The following is a 17091-nucleotide window of genomic DNA, read 5'->3' as shown; positions in this document are numbered from 1 at the left end:
TGCCGCCAGCGAGGGGGCGACGGCCACAGAGCACGTAGTGTCGTAGAGAATCGTCAGCGGGCACGGCGAACGAGAGGAGCGCGTCGACCGCTCCGTCGAAAAGCGTGACGCTCTCGTGACGCGAGCGGCTACGAGGCAGCGCTCGTCGGCGATGGAAGGGACAGCGAAAGGAAGCAGAGGGGAGGCTTCGTCATGAGTGCTGCATATAAGATGGCGTAACGTGCTGCAGCGCGATGTCGTTGACGTGCAGTGAATCGGTCGAGTAGCGATCTCACAATCACGAGCAGCGACGAGCGGCGACGTGAGAACGATAACAACGAGGCGGCGGTGACGACGACGACGACGACGACGACGAGGAGGAACACCATCGAGCGCGCGCGCACTCGTTCGTTCTCCTCGAAGTGCCTCGCGCGAACTCGCCAGTTCGCACGACGGCGAGGACGTTCGAGCGAAGGGTAGGCGGCCGGTTTTCCCGCGTGTCGCTGCGACCCCGCGACGGCCGTTCTTCCCTTACTTCACCTCTCCTATGTTTACGTGTCGCTTTTGGCCAGCGTTGATGTCGCGCGGCGTATTTATAGCGAAAACGCGAAAATAGGTGAGTACGTACGCACGTCTGTCCGTCAGCCGGGCCGTAGTCGAGCATCGTGATTCACGGCGACATTCGGCCTCCTCGACGGTCGACTATCACCAACCGTGGTACGTGTTGACGGCTCGACAAGCACGCTCTCGTGTGCGTCGTCTTGTGCCCGGCGGCCGCGTTGTCACAGCTCGTCGCAGCTGGGGGCAGAGTGTACACGCGTATATCTCATATAGCAACGTACGTATACAACATTGCACAGAGATGGGACTCCCTTGCGACTGGCAGAGTAACAAGCAGAAGCTCTCGGAACGTGGTCAGTACTTGCTGGAGACTGGACAATGGTCGGACTGCAACTTCATTGTGGGCCAAGAGCCCCATCAGCAGACGCTCAAGGGCCACAAGCTGTTCCTGGCAATGTCCAGTCCAGTCTTCGAAGCCATGTTCTACGGTGGCATGGCTGAAAAGAATGACCCGATACCCATTAGAGATGTACAGCCTGAGGCGTTTAAGGCCTTCTTGCAATACATATATACGGATCGTGTGGAACTAGGCTCCTTCGAGCTGGCCTGTGAACTATGCTATTGCGCCAAGAAATATATGCTTCCTTGCTTAGTGGAGGAGTGCACAAAGTATCTGTGGTCTGATCTCTCGCCGAAGAAGGCCTGCAGAGCATATGAGTTTGCCAAACTCTTTGAGGAACCTGTACTGTTGGACAGATGTTTGCAGATCATATGCACAAAGACCAATGAGGTGCTGAAGGAATCTACTTGGGAGGATGTGGAACTGGGCACGCTTGTCACAGTATTAGAGCAGGATAATTTACAAATTACCTCGGAGATAGAATTGTTCACTGCAATGGAGCGATGGGCCAAAGCCGAGTGCTCCAGGAAGTCACTCGACATAGCTAATGGGAAATCGCTGAAGTCTGTCATCGGAGACGCGCTCTCAAAGATCAGATTCCTGAGTCTGACACCTCAGGAATTCGCAGAGGGGCCCGGGATGTCTCCCTTGCTGACCCAAGATGAGGCATTCGCTATATTGATGAATTTACTGTGCACAGGCAACAAGACACCCATGCCCGAAGGTTTCTGCACCAATTCGAACAGCAGAGTGAAACCAGTGAAGGCTCAGACCACGAGCATAGCGAGTGTGTCGGTAAGTAGCAGATTTCGTCTCTCTCTCTAAGGAGGTAATTGTTATCCTCCCATGTACGCTCATCTGATTAAATTCTGATGTGCTCTTCCAGAAAATCGGTTCAGAGAGGAAACGACCGTTCGGCTTGGAACGCTCAATCGGCGACAACATATACTTCAACTGGAGCATGTCCCGGCAGTACGGCTTCCCAGCTCACGGCGAGTCCAGCAGCACCGTACGAAGTTCTTCGCCGTCGCTGATGGACGTGGACGTGCACAAGGACTCTGGAAACTTGCCTGTCAACAACTCTTCCTCCGGTAACATCGAGGGAGTCATACGCGAGAGCACCAAGTATTACTGCCTGCGATCAATATTGCAGCAGACAGACTGCTTAAACACGAACGTACTCGACTGTTCCGTCACGTTCAGCGTGGACAAAAATATTTGTGTGACCGGTGTGCAGGTTCCCACGCAAATCGCCACGGCGACGGTGAGTCGCGAATCATATGTCGTTTATTATAACCACTCAGCCTGTCGCTCGCACGTGACTCACATTTCTCTCTCATTACAGTCGAATAATTTCGGAGCTCATGCCGCGGACCCCGATACGTCCTACACCGAGATCTTGTACGCCCACCTCTTGGATTGCGACGGCACGCGTCTTACGTACACGCACTTCACCACCAAAGCGAACTTTGGTACTCTCGTAGAGATCACTTTCAATCGACCGGTTTACATCCAGAAGCACAAGGTTTGTCATTGTTTTCTCTACGATTCAGTCGATTGTCGAGATAAAAGTGCCAGTGCCGAGACATGCCGAGATCTTCGGATACTTGTTATTTCGACTTCTAAGTACGAATATTTAAACTTTCAACATAAAAAAATATATGCGTGTGTGCATACATATCGAATAAATACATACATTCCATGTTGGAAGTTTAAATATTCGTATTTAAAGGCTGAAGTGAGATCTTCCAGAATTAGACGTGTGTCTCGACATTGGTGTCTGAAAATTTGTGCAACAGGAAAACACGCCTGGAACTTTCGCCAACGTTACTTTTTGTTTTTTAATGCTCGATTGATTGCAGGTACAAATATATGATAGCTTGATACGCAAATGTCGCTCTGTTAAACAGGTTTATCGAGTCGGCGTGGTATTTAATAAGGTCGGCTGGTATCCGGTGGCGATCTGCACCCAAAACATGGCCTGTGATTCCGTATTCTTCTCGTTCGGAGTTGGTAACAGTGCACACACAATTCGCGAGGGTCTCATTCGATCGATTGTTTTTACGTATCATTAACGCGACGTCGAAATAACTACATGAATCTTTTGAATTTGTGATAAGAGTGTATTCTTTATCGTTGTATCTCTTGTATTATTGTTATATTCTATTATTTTTCGAATCTCGTTTGTCTCACAAGAATTTTAATGAAAATTGCAGAAAAGAAATTTGTACAAATATATTTATTGGTTTTGTTCATTACGAGAGAGACGGTTTATTCTATACAAATAACTTTTCTCTTTTAACTCGTACGACAAGTACCAACTTCGATTGTACAGAAAGGAGAACCTGGATTTTACTGTCTAAATGCCTTTATTAAATGTCATATTGCACATTCATTTTCTCATATTTTCATTTTCTTTAGGATATATATTATTTGTTGCCCAAAAAAAAATTCGATACTTGTATAAAGTAATTACAGATAAAACTTCTATAATATATATATCTTAATCAGATTTGCCAGAGATTTACAACAAAAATTTCAAAAAATATACATCGAATTATTAGTTGCAGATATATGACAGTTGCGATATACTTTCTTAAGTATGTTTGCCACTTTCACAGCTTAAAGATTAAATAAATGCATAAGATTTTATAAAATAGAGTCAGTCTCTCTCTATGTGAGCACTTATGTTTAACTCTACGATATCAAGAGATTATCGCTATATATATTTACATACTTTCTATTTTTGTGGCATTCTTTTATCGTTTTTCATATAAAAAAATATTTTCTCATACGTTAGACGCAGTAACATTCGTTAAATTTCTTTATAAAATCACGTTAATTCGTTATAAAATCACGTTAATTCGTCAATTTCGTCAATTTCATTCATTTAAACGACGCATAGCATTTCTATGAAAAATATTTTTTGTTCTTGTAACAATGAGTTTTTTTGTCACCTTCGAATACGGCGAACTTTCATGTTTTATGTACAATGAAGTCCCAGGTATCTTTCCATCTCAGTCTGATCACATCCTTGGCGCTAAGAGCCAACGTCCCGTAGCTAAGTACGATGAATTTCTTGAATACATAGATGACAAACAGCACCCAGACGAAGGTGCTGCATCTGAGGACGTACAATAAAACACTCCACGGACGATGAGAGCTGAAATAGAAAGCGACAAGTTACTTGCATTTTTACTTTCTACCGAGTCGAATAGCACTTGGCCTTGCAGGTTACTCACTCGAGGATATACTCGGTCAGATAATACAGATGGTCGATCGTGGCGGCTGTTAACAAAATTTTAAAAACAAAAGCCGGCAAATAATGATGCAGAAACAAAGTTCGTTCGACGAACAAGAATGGCAAAAAGTGAAGAAAATATCCGGCTAACAATACGTAAGCGTTGTTAACGAACTTTTCCCATTCCTCCTCAGCGATGTCGAAGCATTTTCGCCTTCTCCTCATCAGATAAAATACCAGTAATGTAGAGTACACGATCACCGAGGTCGTGCCGGAATACCAAATCGCAAGGTTCCCCAAGAGGTGTACTTGTGCCTGGAAGAACATCAGAATCGACATGAGGACGATCAGCTTAGCTTATAGACAAACATTACTTTACAGAACTCGACGGACTGGTAATCGTGTAACAGTAAAATCAAAATTAGAAAGCAACACATTACTGTTACTAGTTACTTTCTTTCAGTAACTACTTGACGTAGTGACGTTATCTTTTTTTCATTAGTAACGAAATTAACGACTCGTTATCTGTCGATGACCAACGATAACGATAACGAATAATTCTCTTCTTCAAAGGGTAACGAGTTCCTTTTCAAAGGCTTCTTTTCCAATGTACGAGTAAAGTGTAATTATAATTCACACGCATCGATCGATCGACTCACGTTGCTGTCATTGGACACCCAGTATGCGATTCCCCGGGACATTAGCGGCCACTCGAGTGGCCCGCTGGAGTACATGTGGCTGTTCTGGCCTTCTTGGCCGCTGAACAGCATCTTGACCTGCAGTTCCGCGAACTTCTCCCAGAAGCTCAGAGCAGTCACCTGCAGCGGTATCATCTCCGCGCTGATCAGCTCGCGCTCGCGCTGCTTCTGATCCTCGCTCTTGGTGTACCGGTGCTCCTCGACGTTCCAGATTGAGTTACTCTGATCTGCCAAGCGGTCCGCGACTACCTCATGTTGATTGAAGCCCCAATCGGGCAGCTGCCTGCCGCTGAATTTGAGCGCGAACTCCGCGTTCACGTGCATGTGTATCAGCCGCACCTGGCTCTGAATAGCATGCCACGCGTCGCCGGACTGATCCCGGTTTGCGATTTCTACGCGCCAGAGGTTCTGCGCCGGCATCGATACATTGTAATCGATGTAACAGGACACTTCTTGGCTCTGCGGCGTCATCGGTGCCGCCACGTCATGGGAGTTCAACGCTCTACTGGTGATCCCGTGCACCAGTTGGATCACGTCGCCATGATGGATCGGCTCGCTGGGTTTCGTCACCACCAAGTCGTTTCGGTCCGGTCTCTTCACGATCCACCAGTTGTTGACGTCCTTGAATGAGTAACACGTGACCTGTTGCTGATGAGAGCTGCCGCGGCCATCAGGATAGCGCAACGGATACATGTGGCTGTGGCTATGCAGCCAGCACGCTCTACCGTACGTGTGTCTGAGGGTAATCTGCGAGCCGTGCGTCACCTCCAAAGGCTGGCCCTTCGTGATACTGGCGAGTCCTCCTTCTAGACTCGCTTGGAATGCGCTGGTCATCACCGAGTCGTGCGGGCCTGCCTTGGAGAGTATCGCTAGGTGCACGTAAAATATACTCAAGTACACGGTGGATATGACGACGATCAACACGACAAGCCTTATCAGAAGGTGGAGCCACAAGACCATGTTCGACAGTGACCTCCTCGGCAACAGGGACCAATAATCACGAGCAATCAGGAAGATCGCGAGGACCATGGAGTAGAATCCGACGTACTTTACGCTGCAAAGAGAAGCTTCGGTTATGCGACACGAGTAGGGAGTAATTAACTGGAGAGACGACGAGAAGAGGGTTCGAGCTCATACCACAGCGCACACGTCAAGTTCACGGTGCCTAACGTCAACCATATCCACCAAGACACGGACGTCGGCTGGTCCATGACCTTGCGAAACTTCAAGATACACAACAAACCAAGCAGCGAGAATTGCATCAAGATACTTTCCATCAGGATGAACCTCGATTGCGTCAACAACGCATTGTCTAAAATATAGCAATACGTGCAATCAGTCGGACAGGGTGCGTGCGTTACAGGATCGCAGTGACAAGACTAAATACAATAATCTCAGCTAAATTTCAAGATAAAAAATAATCTCCAGGACGAGCGTAACAATCTAGCGCAGCGATGGTGTTCAACAAACTTGATTTTAATCACGCGAATCGCGTTGCGTTTTTACGTGATCGCATCTCATATCAGTGTTATGCTTTTAATTTAAGAAGGTGACGAGGGCAGGCGAAGGCGCGTCACAGTCGCGTGAAGAATCTTATGCAATGCACTTTCTAATCTGGGAGAGAAAATTACCGAGTAACAGTAAGATTCCACCGATCGCCGCCGCCCATTGTCTCAGGCCCAGCTCCAGAACGAGGTGATATCCCGTGGGGATCAGCAGACTGCCGCATATCGCTGGTATCAGACGTAGCGCGTACAAAGGAACCGCTTCGTCGTAAGGACTGCCGATCCTGTCGAACTTGAACTGCCCGTCGAAGCCCGCGAGGTATGCCGCCGCGGAGATCAGTTGCTTCCCCAGAGGCGGGTGGGAGTCGAAGAAGAATGTCTTCTTCATGTACAACCCGACGTACCTGCCGTAATGCAGCTCGTCGAAGCTGCGAAAAGTTGATTACGATGAATAATGTTACAGATGTAGCGACCGAAGTCACCGTCGCTCTATCATACACCACTAAAACGGATTAAAGATGCCAGAAGCAAGACGTAATGGACGTTAATCTCGCTCTAGATTATGTTAATTATAAATCCTCGATGATACAAGGTGACTCATTTTAAATACTCGTCTAAAATATCCGTTTTATTGTTCTCTCAGAACCTTTCATCTCAAACGTTTTTTCGATGTATTTTTTTCCAAATATTTTAGGCGGATATTTAAGATGAAACACCGTGTAATCATATGTTAATGGCAATTAATATATATATATAATTAATTAAATAATCGTGTATTTATAATTGATTAGGTAGTTTAATGTCATATAAATTCTGACGTATTCACAGATCGATGATTGACGGACGAATTATATAATTACTTGTTATACAAGATAAGGAAATTGGGATATATCGGCACGAGTGCCGATATCTCCGTATCATCTTAATGATATGATCAATGAAAGCATCAATTATGAGTCATGAACTGCTCTTTCACGACACCGTGTATATTATATCTCTCACAAAATTATATGCACACTTACACTATACTGCGTGGTTCCTCCAGACGATAAAGGCGAGTACAAATGCCTGTGATTAACAAGATCACCGCTATCAAGTCGATCTCCAGGCTGATTCTGATCCGAGCGCGAATCGCGTCTTTTGTCAAAAGTTTCTTCGACTCGATGGAATTCGATCGATTTGTTTTGTTACTTTTCACCAAAGTGTCCGAGGCAGCTTCTCCATCTCCCTGCAACGAGATCGTCGATCAAATTCGTCTTAACCGGGGATGTGTAAATTAATTTTCCCTTCGTACAAATAAAATTCTTAGTTTAATTATAATTCATTTTATTTCAGAGTTAATTCCTCGTTAAATTCTCTTTCTGGTGAAGTATATAAAAAAATAAAACCGACTTAAAATCAGCCGAAAACGCGCCACTATCTACCCGCAATTTCGGAGTTTGACAGTCGACTTTAAACATTTAAAAATTTAAAAATCCGCGGGCGTGCCACTTTCAATTCTCGACGGTACGAAAGTGCCGACAAAGCTGTTCCCACATAATTGCGAAAAGAACAAACGAGATAGATTGTAACATAAAAAGATCATCAACGCGAATCCTCAAATGCCGAACTATTTGTAACAATCGCAAGTTTCGAAGAAAAAAAACGAAAACAGACGTCTCGGTGCACTCCGAATCCTTCTTTCCGCTCCTCGCTCCCAACTTATTCGTATTTTAAATCCCTCGAGACGTTCGCCGGGATTTACATGAGCTGCGCACGGCTCACCTCGTCTCGTTGGACGATCCTCGAGCGGTCGGCCGTCGCGTCGGCGTCGCATTCCAAATTCCCGCTGAGCTTGCCGTCGGTCTGCAGTCTCGCTCGCCTGCGGCGCACTTCCATTGTCATTGTTGAGGCCGAGAAATCTACGGGAAGGCACGCACGGTCGCAAATCTGCGCAGCGGATAAACTAGAGAATGCTCCGTCGGCCGGCCGCGCGCTGTTTCGCGTCCGCCACGATTCCTCGCTCTCGCTCACCTCACCGTCGTGGTTGTGTTTCGCAAGAATGCGGCACTACTCTTTCACCAGTGCGTGGTCCGTCGGTCGTTTTAAAGTTTAAAGGGAAGACACCTGCGCAAACTTGATCAAGCACTCCACGTCAGCGTCCGCTCGCCGCTCCGGCGTGCCCCTTTAACGCGCTGCGCGTCCCGCTGCCGGAGATCCTCGGGAGCCACGCGGGACCTTCTTTCCTGAACGCCTGCTCGCCAGCTTGACCGATCACTCGTGACTATCGACGCGATTGAAAATCGCGCGGCGATTCGTCTGAGACGAAGGGTCAAAGATTACGCGCGCGCGAAGCCGGATCGCGCTTTTCCTCGCGCTCACACCGACAGGAGCGGCTGTTTAGGTTAGCATGCCGAGTTTGACATAACGGTACCGTCTCCGAGGATCCTCGCTGCTCACACGTTCTGCGCATCGCGCGGCAATCTCGTCGAATCGCGATATACTTGTTGCTTTAGAACCGGCACGGTGTGTCGTCCTTGTGTGATTTCTCGGTTGTCTCGTCTTTGTCGCACAGTCTTTTGTTCGCCTCCGTGGTGGTTGGATGTGATTTCTGTAACTACGCATATTTTTGATTTTGGGGACTGCGTACACGTTGTCCCTGTTTCTCTTTTATTTCCAAAATCGTTGTGATTAGCGTAGGAAAAGGAGTGTAATAACTCTGCTCAGAGCCATATATTGAATGAATGAGTGAATGAATGAAGTCATTGTTGCACATTTTTCCGCAGTTTGTTTGCGATTCACGCTACGTCTTCACCACGACGGTACTTTCGAGCGCTGATGACCTTCGAATAAAGGGGAGAAATTCGGAATCGTACGTTGCAATTTCTCGGCTGTAAACATGGATGATAACAAGATGCCGTGCCCGATATGCGGCAAGGAGTTCGCTTTCTCCGTCATCGAGTCCCACGCCAGCAAGTGCTTGTTCCTGAATGAGTCCGCAGCGGATGAAACTACAGCCTTGCTGAAGGATTCGAGTCCCATCGCTAAGAAAAGTAAAGTATTGAGACCAACGAGCGCAAAAAAAAATAATCTGGTGGCTGTGAAGAGAAAGAGTTCCTTGGAGCAGTTTTCCACGCAGGATGTCCAAAGAAACGAGGAGGATATCAGAGATGTTCAAGATGTTATGTCACCGAAAAGTGTAACTGTTAGTGTGTTTTGTTTATTAGCAGAATTAAACAACAGAAATATATTGTGCTTTATTTTTCATTGAGCTGTCGGATCCAATTTTAATTTCTATTTTAATTTTGCATTGAATATACAGTTTTAACTATATTTGTAAGGGGATTGCTATTTCATAAATTTTCTTTTTCAAGAATAAGTAGAAAATTGATCCGTTTCTAACAAGATAAATGAACATTTTAGTTAATGCTATAATAGCTCACCGAGGATTAAATTATAGTAATCAGTTTTTCTATACATGATAAATTTTTTGTGCATTATAATGCGAGAAAGGTATAGTTAAAAGTGACAGTTTTAATTGTTACATTTTACAAAACAAATATTTATTTACAGACATACAATGGGAATAAGAAATTAAGCAAGAATGAACATATACCTCTCGCAGAACAGATGAGACCCACATCGCTCTTGAATTTTGTTGGTCAGGAACATATCCTTGGACCTCATACAATGCTCTCAGAACTCTTACAAAAGGGGGAGATACCTAATATGATTCTCTGGGGTCCACCTGGATGTGGCAAGGTACTTATTGCATCCATGTTTCTGATAATATCTGCAAATGCACACAGAATGTACATTCATTTATTTTCTTTTCAGACATCTTTAGCTAATGTAATTGCGCATAGATGCAAGAACGATGCGAGTCATAAGCTACGTTACGTCAAGCTCTCCGCGGCGATGGCTGGTGTCCAAGAAGTGAAGGAAGTCATAAGTGTTGCCGCTAATCATGTAAAGTACGCGCAGCGCACGATAGTGTTCATGGACGAGATACACAGGTTCAACAAGATGCAGCAGGACGTGTTCCTGCCGCACGTCGAGTCGGGATCCATCACTCTGATCGGCGCTACGACGGAGAATCCCTCGTTCAGCTTGAACTCTGCACTGTTGAGCCGATGTAGGGTGACAGTTTTACACAAATTATCCATCTCGAATCTGGTGTCGATCTTGAGGCGCGCGGTGACCTCGCTGAACGGTGTAACTTACTTGCCTGAGAAGGATGAGACCATGGGGAACAACGCCAGGAAAGAGAGCACGTCGATGGAGGAAGGCAGAATCTTAGGAGAACCATCCTCTGACACGAAATTCATCGTAGACGGACCGACATTAGAATGGTTGGCCGGCACTTGCGACGGTGACGCTCGAATAGCATTGGGAGGACTGGAAATGGCGGTGCGGTCTAAAGTACCGAACCAAGAAGACTCACCGAAGCCCGCAATAATAACATTAGGTGACGTGAAAGAGAGTCTGAAGAAAACACACATGTTGTACGACAAGAAGGGCGACCAACATTACGACATGATCTCCGCATTGCACAAGTCTGTCAGAGCCAGCGACGAAAATGCTTCGCTATACTGGTTAACCAGAATGATTTCCGGCGGTGAGGATCCGGTCTATATCGCGCGCAGATTAGTGAGGATGGCTAGTGAGGACGTCGGCTTGGCCGACCCGAAAGCTCTCGGTTAGCAAATTTTTATTTGTAAGAATAAAGCATATAAAGTACATTTTTTAATGATTGTATTATAAAGTATAGTTCTCAATAGTATGTGGCATGATTTATGCACACACACACACACACATGATTTTTGCGGAATATACAATTATTTATGATGGAGAACGCTTGCATGTAAATTTTTTAGATGTGAAACTTGGTCAAGTTTATGTCAACAATATTTAAGTTTGCGAATAATACTGTTTGCAGGTATCGCGGTACATACCATGCACGGTTGCAAAATGATCGGCATGCCAGAATGCGACGTACTTCTGGCGCAGTGCACAACGTACTTAGCGAGAGCACCAAAGTCTAGACTGATGGAGGATGCGCTTAGAGCTGCGCAGCGAGCGGTAGCTGAGCATAAAGGTCCGCAACCAGGGGTACCCTTGCACTTGAGGAATGCCCCCACGAAACTCATGAAAGATCTGGGTAAATATTTTATGCTCTATTCGCTCCATTCTCTTTATTCTCTTTTTAATTAAGCACATGTGCTCTCAATAAACTGAGTTTATTCTTCTTCAGGATACGGTAAGGGATACAACATGAGATATAAGGAAGATTCCGGATTAAATTATTTACCGGAAGGCCTGGAAGACTTGGATTTCTTCGGAGACGATGATAATTCAATGTGAAATGATACCGCGATTAATGTCACACTTTGTTCGATGTGATGTTGCGTCAGTGCGCGAGAGGATATATTTTGTCTTATAAGTCTCGTATTTAAAAACAGATCTCTCAGGGACTAAAACTTTAAGCGGTGTAAATATACTTATATAAAGTAAATTGTAACTATATATGTGTATACATAATTGTTAATAATTATATAAATCTTGTAAATGAGAGATACTTTTAACGATAATACTGAATATATGTATAGTGAGTTACAGAAATATTACAAAGCGTGTCCAAAATTGCGGCCATGCGTGCAACCGAAAAGAATATCTCAATACTGATTCTACATAAAAACTGATCTATACATTTAAGCTTGTATCTCTCGCGCATATAGCCTAAGTCTTGGCACTTTTGCCATCCGTTGAAGATAGGTTTTCACCTATTTTATTCATGTATTTCTTCCAAATAATCGTCTTATTAGAAGCAGGCATGTCCACGATTTCCACGATATTTATATCGTTTTTCGCGGCCAACTGCTTCAGGTCCTTTATATCTCGCAAACCCCACTCGGGGTTTTGCGATTTTAGCGAGTTGTGGAATCTCACGTTACTCTCCGGGTAGATCATATTGTCGCAGGCGTATGGCCCGTATGTTATCAGCAGTCCGTTGTTCTTCAGCAATTGACCCGCGTTCCTGAACAAGCCGATGGTGCATTGATACGGCGAGATGTGCATCATGTTCGCGTTGTATATGTAGTCCAAACTGTTCGGCTTGAAGATGCCGTTACCCCACAGTCGGAAATCCGTCGTGATGTCGATCAGCATGGGCTTCCTTATGTTCGAGTATCCGTTTGCGTGCGCACCGATGCTGCCCAGCAGATGCGACTCATACTCCGATGGGTAAAATGTGACGTGTGGGAAATGCGGCGCGAAATGCGCCACGTGTTGGCCCGAGCCGGAGGATATCTCCAGGCAGGTCTGATTGGCGCCAGGCTGGATGTATCGTTTCAGTACTGACAGTATCGGGTTCTTATTGCGTTCCGCCGCAGGGTAAACGAGCTTTTCGACGGCCATAGTGTGCGACCTTGAAGAAATCACAGCTTCACTTATTTAAAAAGCCTGCAGACGCTTGTACAGTATCGCGTGATATCTCTTGAAAAGTTCAATATGTACGAGATTCGAACATCGACTGTGCAATACAAAGTGGCGTGAGACAAGTTTCTGCGGAGTTTATTAAAGCATCTTTCTATCTTGTTTATCTTATCCTTTTGCCATTAAAAACGCGATGTAAACACCACTTTGAAATTAAATGTTTCACTATATTCAACGAAGTGGTCATAAGTGAAAAGTTGTACGAATCTCACCTGTGATTAGCAGCGTAATGAATGATATTCATTTTCTACGTCATGCTAGCCGTGATATTATTATTTATGGCAAGGAATCGCGCATGCCCTGAAAAATGTGAATTATACATTTCTTATTTGTATAAATATACTTCTTTACAAATTGGCGAGTGAGAAAAATAAGACAGTTAATTTTGGGAAGCGGATGGTTTTGTAAATAAAAATAAGTCGGATATTAATTCAATGACATCTAATGCCATTATGTTTATTGGCAGACATGATAATTTATTACATGAATAAAGTTACTTATACATACGTGCAAAGGTTGTGAGATATTTTAATTTTCATTTCTTCCACTGTAACATATTCATTTAATAAGTCTCTGTTTTCTGATAGATATAATTATCGTAAAGGAGCTAACTATCTTAGCACCATTAATCAGTCTAAAATGATCAAGTTATTTCAATGCTTCTGTCAGACTTGACCTTATGGAGTATGCATAGGAACATATAATGCGCATATATATACAATGTATACAATATATATATATATATATGGTGTGTGCGTGTGCATATATATATATATATATATTGTATGTATATATGTACTGTGTTGTTATATGTATAAAGTCAAGTATATTTTCACAAACATACGAGCAACTTTATTATAAATTATCACGCCGACCAATAAATACAATGCCATTAAATTAATACTAAATTTATTTTGATGCTTTTGCTAGACTTGACTTTATACAATACACATTACACGTACAATGTGTGCGTGCGTGTGTATGTATGTGTGTGCGCGTCAGTAATGCTACAAATCTGTTGTATGTGTATATCTATTGGACAAAACTATTTTTTTCATGCCACTTAAGAAGCAGTAAGTTATTTGTATTCGATGAAAACAACCTCTCTTTAGTTACAAAAAGGAAGAAAAAAATGATATTATAAATCTAGATAATTTGAGTGATATCGAGTCCATGTAACAATAACGAGTCCCTGTAACAATAAATTTACAATTGATATTTAACTCAGTTCCAACAATTCCTTCTGCCCAAAATGCATTTCGCTTTTATACAGTTCTTTCTTCTCTGATGGGTTTATTTATAAATATAGTTTTACATCATATACAGAGATCGGAGGAGTAGAATAATGCGGTTTTGTTAAGGTACTTTGAGTCCTTCCTATTGAAAAGGACCAACTTGCACGAGAGGAGGCGACAAACCGCCAAAGTCCATAACTACCTCCATGTTAGTATATACACTATCCTCGTCCCTCCATACATTGTCCCTTTTTTTCTTCATGAATAATTGAAGAAAATCTAATGACGTCGAGTCATTTCCCACTTTGCTATCTGCTTCATCCTTCTTTTTGCTTTTCTTCTTACTGGAAACCGTTTCATTTACATTGCTAGATTTGGCTTCTGTCTTCAACTTGCTATTGCCCTCGGCTTCCTGTTTCTCCCCGTCGCGTGATCGCGTGTTACTTTTCTCGTGTTTAGTCATCGCTGTCTTTCGTTGCTGCAACTTCTTGCGCTGTTTCTTCGACTTAAACCACATGTCTTCGTTAATACTCTCTGTATTGTCGTCATCATTGACATTCGGCACGGGATTAGGATTCAGTACGTTCTTCTTCCTCCTCCTCCTGTTCTTCTTCTTTTTCTTCTGACAATCCGAGCTGGCTGCTGCCTCCTGATCAGACATCAGCTCGTCCTTGGAAGTTACAGCCTTATCTTCTTTTCCGCTCTCGGACAGACATAAGAAGCAGTTGTAATTCATCCGAGATCTTTCAGTTAACGGAACATCTTCATCGTTTATCTCCTTCTTCTCGTTCGCTGACTGACAGTCTTTCGGATTCTCCTCATCGTCCGAAATCAGTTCGTCGTGAGAAGTGTCGTCATTATCCTTATTGTCAGGTTCCTTTGTGTCGTTCTCGGGAGGATTCATCAAGAAGTCGGGCACCTGCGAATCAGTGGCCAACTTTGGCTCATTCGGCGTGGTTGACTGACAGTCTTTCAAGTCTTTTTCATCGCCCGAGTTGAGTTCATCGTGGGAGGTGTCCTCGTTGTCCTCTTCATTATCATGTTCCCTCGTGTTATTTTCAGAATCTAACAAAAAATCAGGCATCTGCGAGTCAGTAGCCAACTTGGACTTACTCGGCGCTGTTGACTCTGTACTCGATGAGTTAAACTCTTGGGAACTGCTACTGCTATGAAACTGCTTATCGTCTTTCGTTATAGAGGCCTCTAGTATGCTGAAGTTCTCCTTATGTTTTCGCGAGTTTTCGTGATTCATGTAAGCCTTGTGCGTCTTGAAGATCTTGTTACAGACGATGCAATAGAGCGTCTTGTTGTCGTCCATGTCATTGTCGTCACTGTCGTCACCGAGGGTCGCCTCGATCTTCCTCAGTTCCGCCTCGATGTTCGAGAACTTAGACCATTCGGACTCCGTATGGTCACGCAGAAGCTTTTGCCGCTCCAGTACCTGTACCTTTTTACGCTCCTCCACTTTGCGGGCGTTTTCACGAGCGCGCTCCGCAAGTTTCGCTGCATGAGCCTGTACGCGCTTGTCGCGCTTGCGAACGAAGGCAACCAGATTGCGCACCTGTTCGTTCCTCTCGCGCCTGGCCTTGTCGCGCACCTTCCGATTCTCCTTTTCAGCGAGACGAAACACGCGACGGTTCGCGGCGTTTCTCAAGTCGTATGGGTTCAGCCAGGCAAAGGATCTCTTGGTACTGTAACTTTGCCAGTAGGCGTAAAAATTGTGCACTACCTCCTCGTACGAGCTCTGAGAGTTTCCGAAGCCAGGCATTTCCTCTTCCGACTCGCTGTCCCTGGTAAACTCTGCATCTTCCTCAACTAATTTCTCAAAGACTTTGCGGTACACAGTATAGAAACCATTCTCGTCATCTCCATAACCCTCAAAACACATGGTGGTGAAGTATGAGAAAAGATTGATGGAGTCATCCTTGTAATCCTCCGTTGTACCCTTCAGTATTGCTTCTCGGTGATTGTCATACCAGGTTCGCTCATGAGGATCACCAAGTACGTCCCATGCTTGCTTGATGCGTTGGAACTGTTTCTTAGCTTCATCTGGATTACTCAGGTTTTTGTCTGGATGCCATGTTAATGCCAGCCTTCTATATGCAGCTTTTATATCGTCGTATGTGGCGTTTCTAGTGACGCCTAGTACTTCATAATGACATTTCATTGTAAAGCTGTGTACGATTACACACAATCGCCAGACACAATTTCCCTTACTCTTACACCACAAACTGCAAGCTAAAAGGATTTACACTGTTAAACCATGAAATCAAGCAGGTGGTTCAAAATGATTTAGGAGCTTATTGGTTCAGTTTCTTCTCATCGTATTAGCTTGCAGTCTGACAAAATCTGTAAGAGGAACAAAGAACAGTACATACTGTTAGAAGATGTTCCAAGTATTCGAAAAGAAATTCAATGTAACTCTTAAATCTTTTGCAAATGCACATCGATATCGATTAGATATCTATTTGTTGAATATTACAAACTATACGATTCATTGCGTCACTAAATACGAATTTGTTAGAATTCGCAAAATTCCGCAATTTGATTAACGCAATATATGCAATGAGCTCGTAAATTATTTTAAACCGAGATGCCACCCAGCTTCATCGCCGCAGTTACTTATAAAGTAGTTTATCCGGGCTGGCGACATACGAAAACTGCTCGAAATTTTAATTATTAATTTCAACTTATTGATAATATTTCTAGTAACTCAAGAAGTGTCCTTACCTCACCTTGATGGTTACAGTTTCCTCCGTTGACAAATTTGTTCGTAGTTATAATTGTGGTGCAGTCTAAATCTCGTGGTATAATAATAATTAAAAACGACGGTGACCGTTCCTCTCGCCTGAGGAATACGATTTGATATAATGGCTCCTTGCCGCTTTTTCATAAGAACGTGAAATCATATGATTATCTCTTCACTTTACCACATTCTTCAGCTTTCAGGTATACAAGCAATATCACATCATAACTGAAAGATCTAAACTTGTCGAAC

At 44.0% G+C, this 17091-nt stretch overlaps 5 protein-coding genes across 12 annotated transcripts; 2 read left to right on the top strand and 3 right to left on the bottom strand.

Annotated features, from left to right (window-relative positions):
• The first annotated feature begins 91 nt into the window (after window positions 1-91).
• LOC105191868 (uncharacterized) lies at window positions 92-3172 on the top strand. Its single transcript, XM_011155606.3, has 5 exons — window positions 92-595; window positions 840-1735; window positions 1827-2204; window positions 2286-2465; window positions 2851-3172. Exons 2-5 carry the CDS (start codon window positions 842-844, stop codon window positions 3013-3015), a joined length of 1617 nt encoding a protein of 538 aa, XP_011153908.1. The 5' UTR covers window positions 92-595; window positions 840-841; the 3' UTR covers window positions 3016-3172.
• A 29-nt stretch (window positions 3173-3201) lies between these two features.
• Window positions 3202-8589, bottom strand: rt (Protein O-mannosyltransferase rt). 2 transcript variants are annotated; one of them, XM_011155615.3, is made up of 8 exons: window positions 8398-8589; window positions 8149-8285; window positions 7407-7612; window positions 6511-6812; window positions 6017-6191; window positions 4841-5933; window positions 4183-4496; window positions 3202-4103 (listed from the first exon to the last, which is right to left on the bottom strand). In XM_011155615.3, exons 2-8 carry the CDS (start codon window positions 8266-8268, stop codon window positions 3917-3919), a joined length of 2397 nt encoding a protein of 798 aa, XP_011153917.1. In that variant the 5' UTR covers window positions 8269-8285; window positions 8398-8589; the 3' UTR covers window positions 3202-3916. The 2 variants fall into 2 exon arrangements, with proteins under 2 accessions (XP_011153917.1, XP_011153918.1); XM_011155616.3 differs by having other exon boundaries at window positions 8149-8313; window positions 8398-8476.
• On the top strand, window positions 8584-11788 carry LOC105191872 (ATPase WRNIP1). 3 transcript variants are annotated; one of them, XM_011155610.3, is made up of 6 exons: window positions 8584-8767; window positions 9150-9568; window positions 9937-10125; window positions 10201-11062; window positions 11303-11524; window positions 11618-11788. In XM_011155610.3, exons 2-6 carry the CDS (start codon window positions 9263-9265, stop codon window positions 11725-11727), a joined length of 1689 nt encoding a protein of 562 aa, XP_011153912.2. In that variant the 5' UTR covers window positions 8584-8767; window positions 9150-9262; the 3' UTR covers window positions 11728-11788. The 3 variants fall into 3 exon arrangements, with proteins under 3 accessions (XP_011153912.2, XP_011153913.2, XP_011153914.2); XM_011155611.2 differs by lacking the exon at window positions 8584-8767 and adding an exon at window positions 8777-8793; XM_011155612.3 differs by lacking the exon at window positions 8584-8767 and adding an exon at window positions 8802-8976.
• Window positions 11757-17006, bottom strand: LOC105191870 (methyltransferase-like 26). 2 transcript variants are annotated; one of them, XM_019845421.2, is made up of 3 exons: window positions 16824-17006; window positions 13071-13158; window positions 11757-12790 (listed from the first exon to the last, which is right to left on the bottom strand). In XM_019845421.2, exons 2-3 carry the CDS (start codon window positions 13100-13102, stop codon window positions 12103-12105), a joined length of 720 nt encoding a protein of 239 aa, XP_019700980.1. In that variant the 5' UTR covers window positions 13103-13158; window positions 16824-17006; the 3' UTR covers window positions 11757-12102. The 2 variants fall into 2 exon arrangements, with proteins under 2 accessions (XP_019700980.1, XP_011153910.1); XM_011155608.3 differs by having other exon boundaries at window positions 16829-17006.
• On the bottom strand, window positions 13283-16999 carry LOC105191869 (dnaJ homolog subfamily C member 21). 4 transcript variants are annotated; one of them, XM_025299246.1, is made up of 2 exons: window positions 16824-16999; window positions 13283-16442 (listed from the first exon to the last, which is right to left on the bottom strand). In XM_025299246.1, exon 2 carries the CDS (start codon window positions 16258-16260, stop codon window positions 14236-14238), a length of 2025 nt encoding a protein of 674 aa, XP_025155031.1. In that variant the 5' UTR covers window positions 16261-16442; window positions 16824-16999; the 3' UTR covers window positions 13283-14235. The 4 variants fall into 4 exon arrangements, with proteins under 4 accessions (XP_025155031.1, XP_011153909.1, XP_019700979.1 ...); XM_011155607.2 differs by having other exon boundaries at window positions 13283-16331; window positions 16824-16981; XM_019845420.2 differs by having other exon boundaries at window positions 13283-16331; window positions 16829-16964.
• Window positions 17007-17091: the final 85 nt, after the last annotated feature.

This window comes from Harpegnathos saltator, unplaced genomic scaffold, assembly GCF_003227715.2.
Source record: "Harpegnathos saltator strain DR-91 unplaced genomic scaffold, Hsal_v8.6 scaffold255, whole genome shotgun sequence".
In the NCBI taxonomy this organism is placed as follows: domain Eukaryota; kingdom Metazoa; phylum Arthropoda; class Insecta; order Hymenoptera; family Formicidae; genus Harpegnathos; species Harpegnathos saltator.
Note: the sequence above shows the minus strand (reverse complement) of the source record. Positions and strands in the feature narration are given on the sequence as shown.

Excerpts from the sequence above, each read along its gene's own strand:
- LOC105191868 (XM_011155606.3), top strand. The coding sequence starts at position 842 with ATGGGACTCCCTTGCGACTGGCAGAGTAACAAGCAGAAGCTCTCGGAA. Across the intron at positions 1,736-1,826 it reads CGAGCATAGCGAGTGTGTCG|AAAATCGGTTCAGAGAGGAA; the intron begins GTAAGTAGCAGA and ends GTGCTCTTCCAG. Across the intron at positions 2,205-2,285 it reads CGCAAATCGCCACGGCGACG|TCGAATAATTTCGGAGCTCA; the intron begins GTGAGTCGCGAA and ends CTCTCATTACAG.
- rt (XM_011155615.3), bottom strand. The coding sequence starts at position 8,268 with ATGACAATGGAAGTGCGCCGCAGGCGAGCGAGACTGCAGACCGACGGC. Across the intron at positions 5,934-6,016 it reads AACTTGACGTGTGCGCTGTG|CGTAAAGTACGTCGGATTCT; the intron begins GTATGAGCTCGA and ends TTCTCTTTGCAG. Across the intron at positions 4,497-4,840 it reads GGGTGTCCAATGACAGCAAC|GCACAAGTACACCTCTTGGG; the intron begins GTGAGTCGATCG and ends ATGTTCTTCCAG.
- LOC105191872 (XM_011155610.3), top strand. The coding sequence starts at position 9,263 with ATGGATGATAACAAGATGCCGTGCCCGATATGCGGCAAGGAGTTCGCT. Across the intron at positions 10,126-10,200 it reads GTCCACCTGGATGTGGCAAG|ACATCTTTAGCTAATGTAAT; the intron begins GTACTTATTGCA and ends TTTTCTTTTCAG. Across the intron at positions 11,063-11,302 it reads GGCCGACCCGAAAGCTCTCG|GTATCGCGGTACATACCATG; the intron begins GTTAGCAAATTT and ends TACTGTTTGCAG.
- LOC105191870 (XM_019845421.2), bottom strand. The coding sequence starts at position 13,102 with ATGAATATCATTCATTACGCTGCTAATCACAG. Across the intron at positions 12,791-13,070 it reads CATTACGCTGCTAATCACAG|GTCGCACACTATGGCCGTCG; the intron begins GTGAGATTCGTA and ends GATTTCTTCAAG.
- LOC105191869 (XM_025299246.1), bottom strand. The coding sequence starts at position 16,260 with ATGAAATGTCATTATGAAGTACTAGGCGTCACTAGAAACGCCACATAC.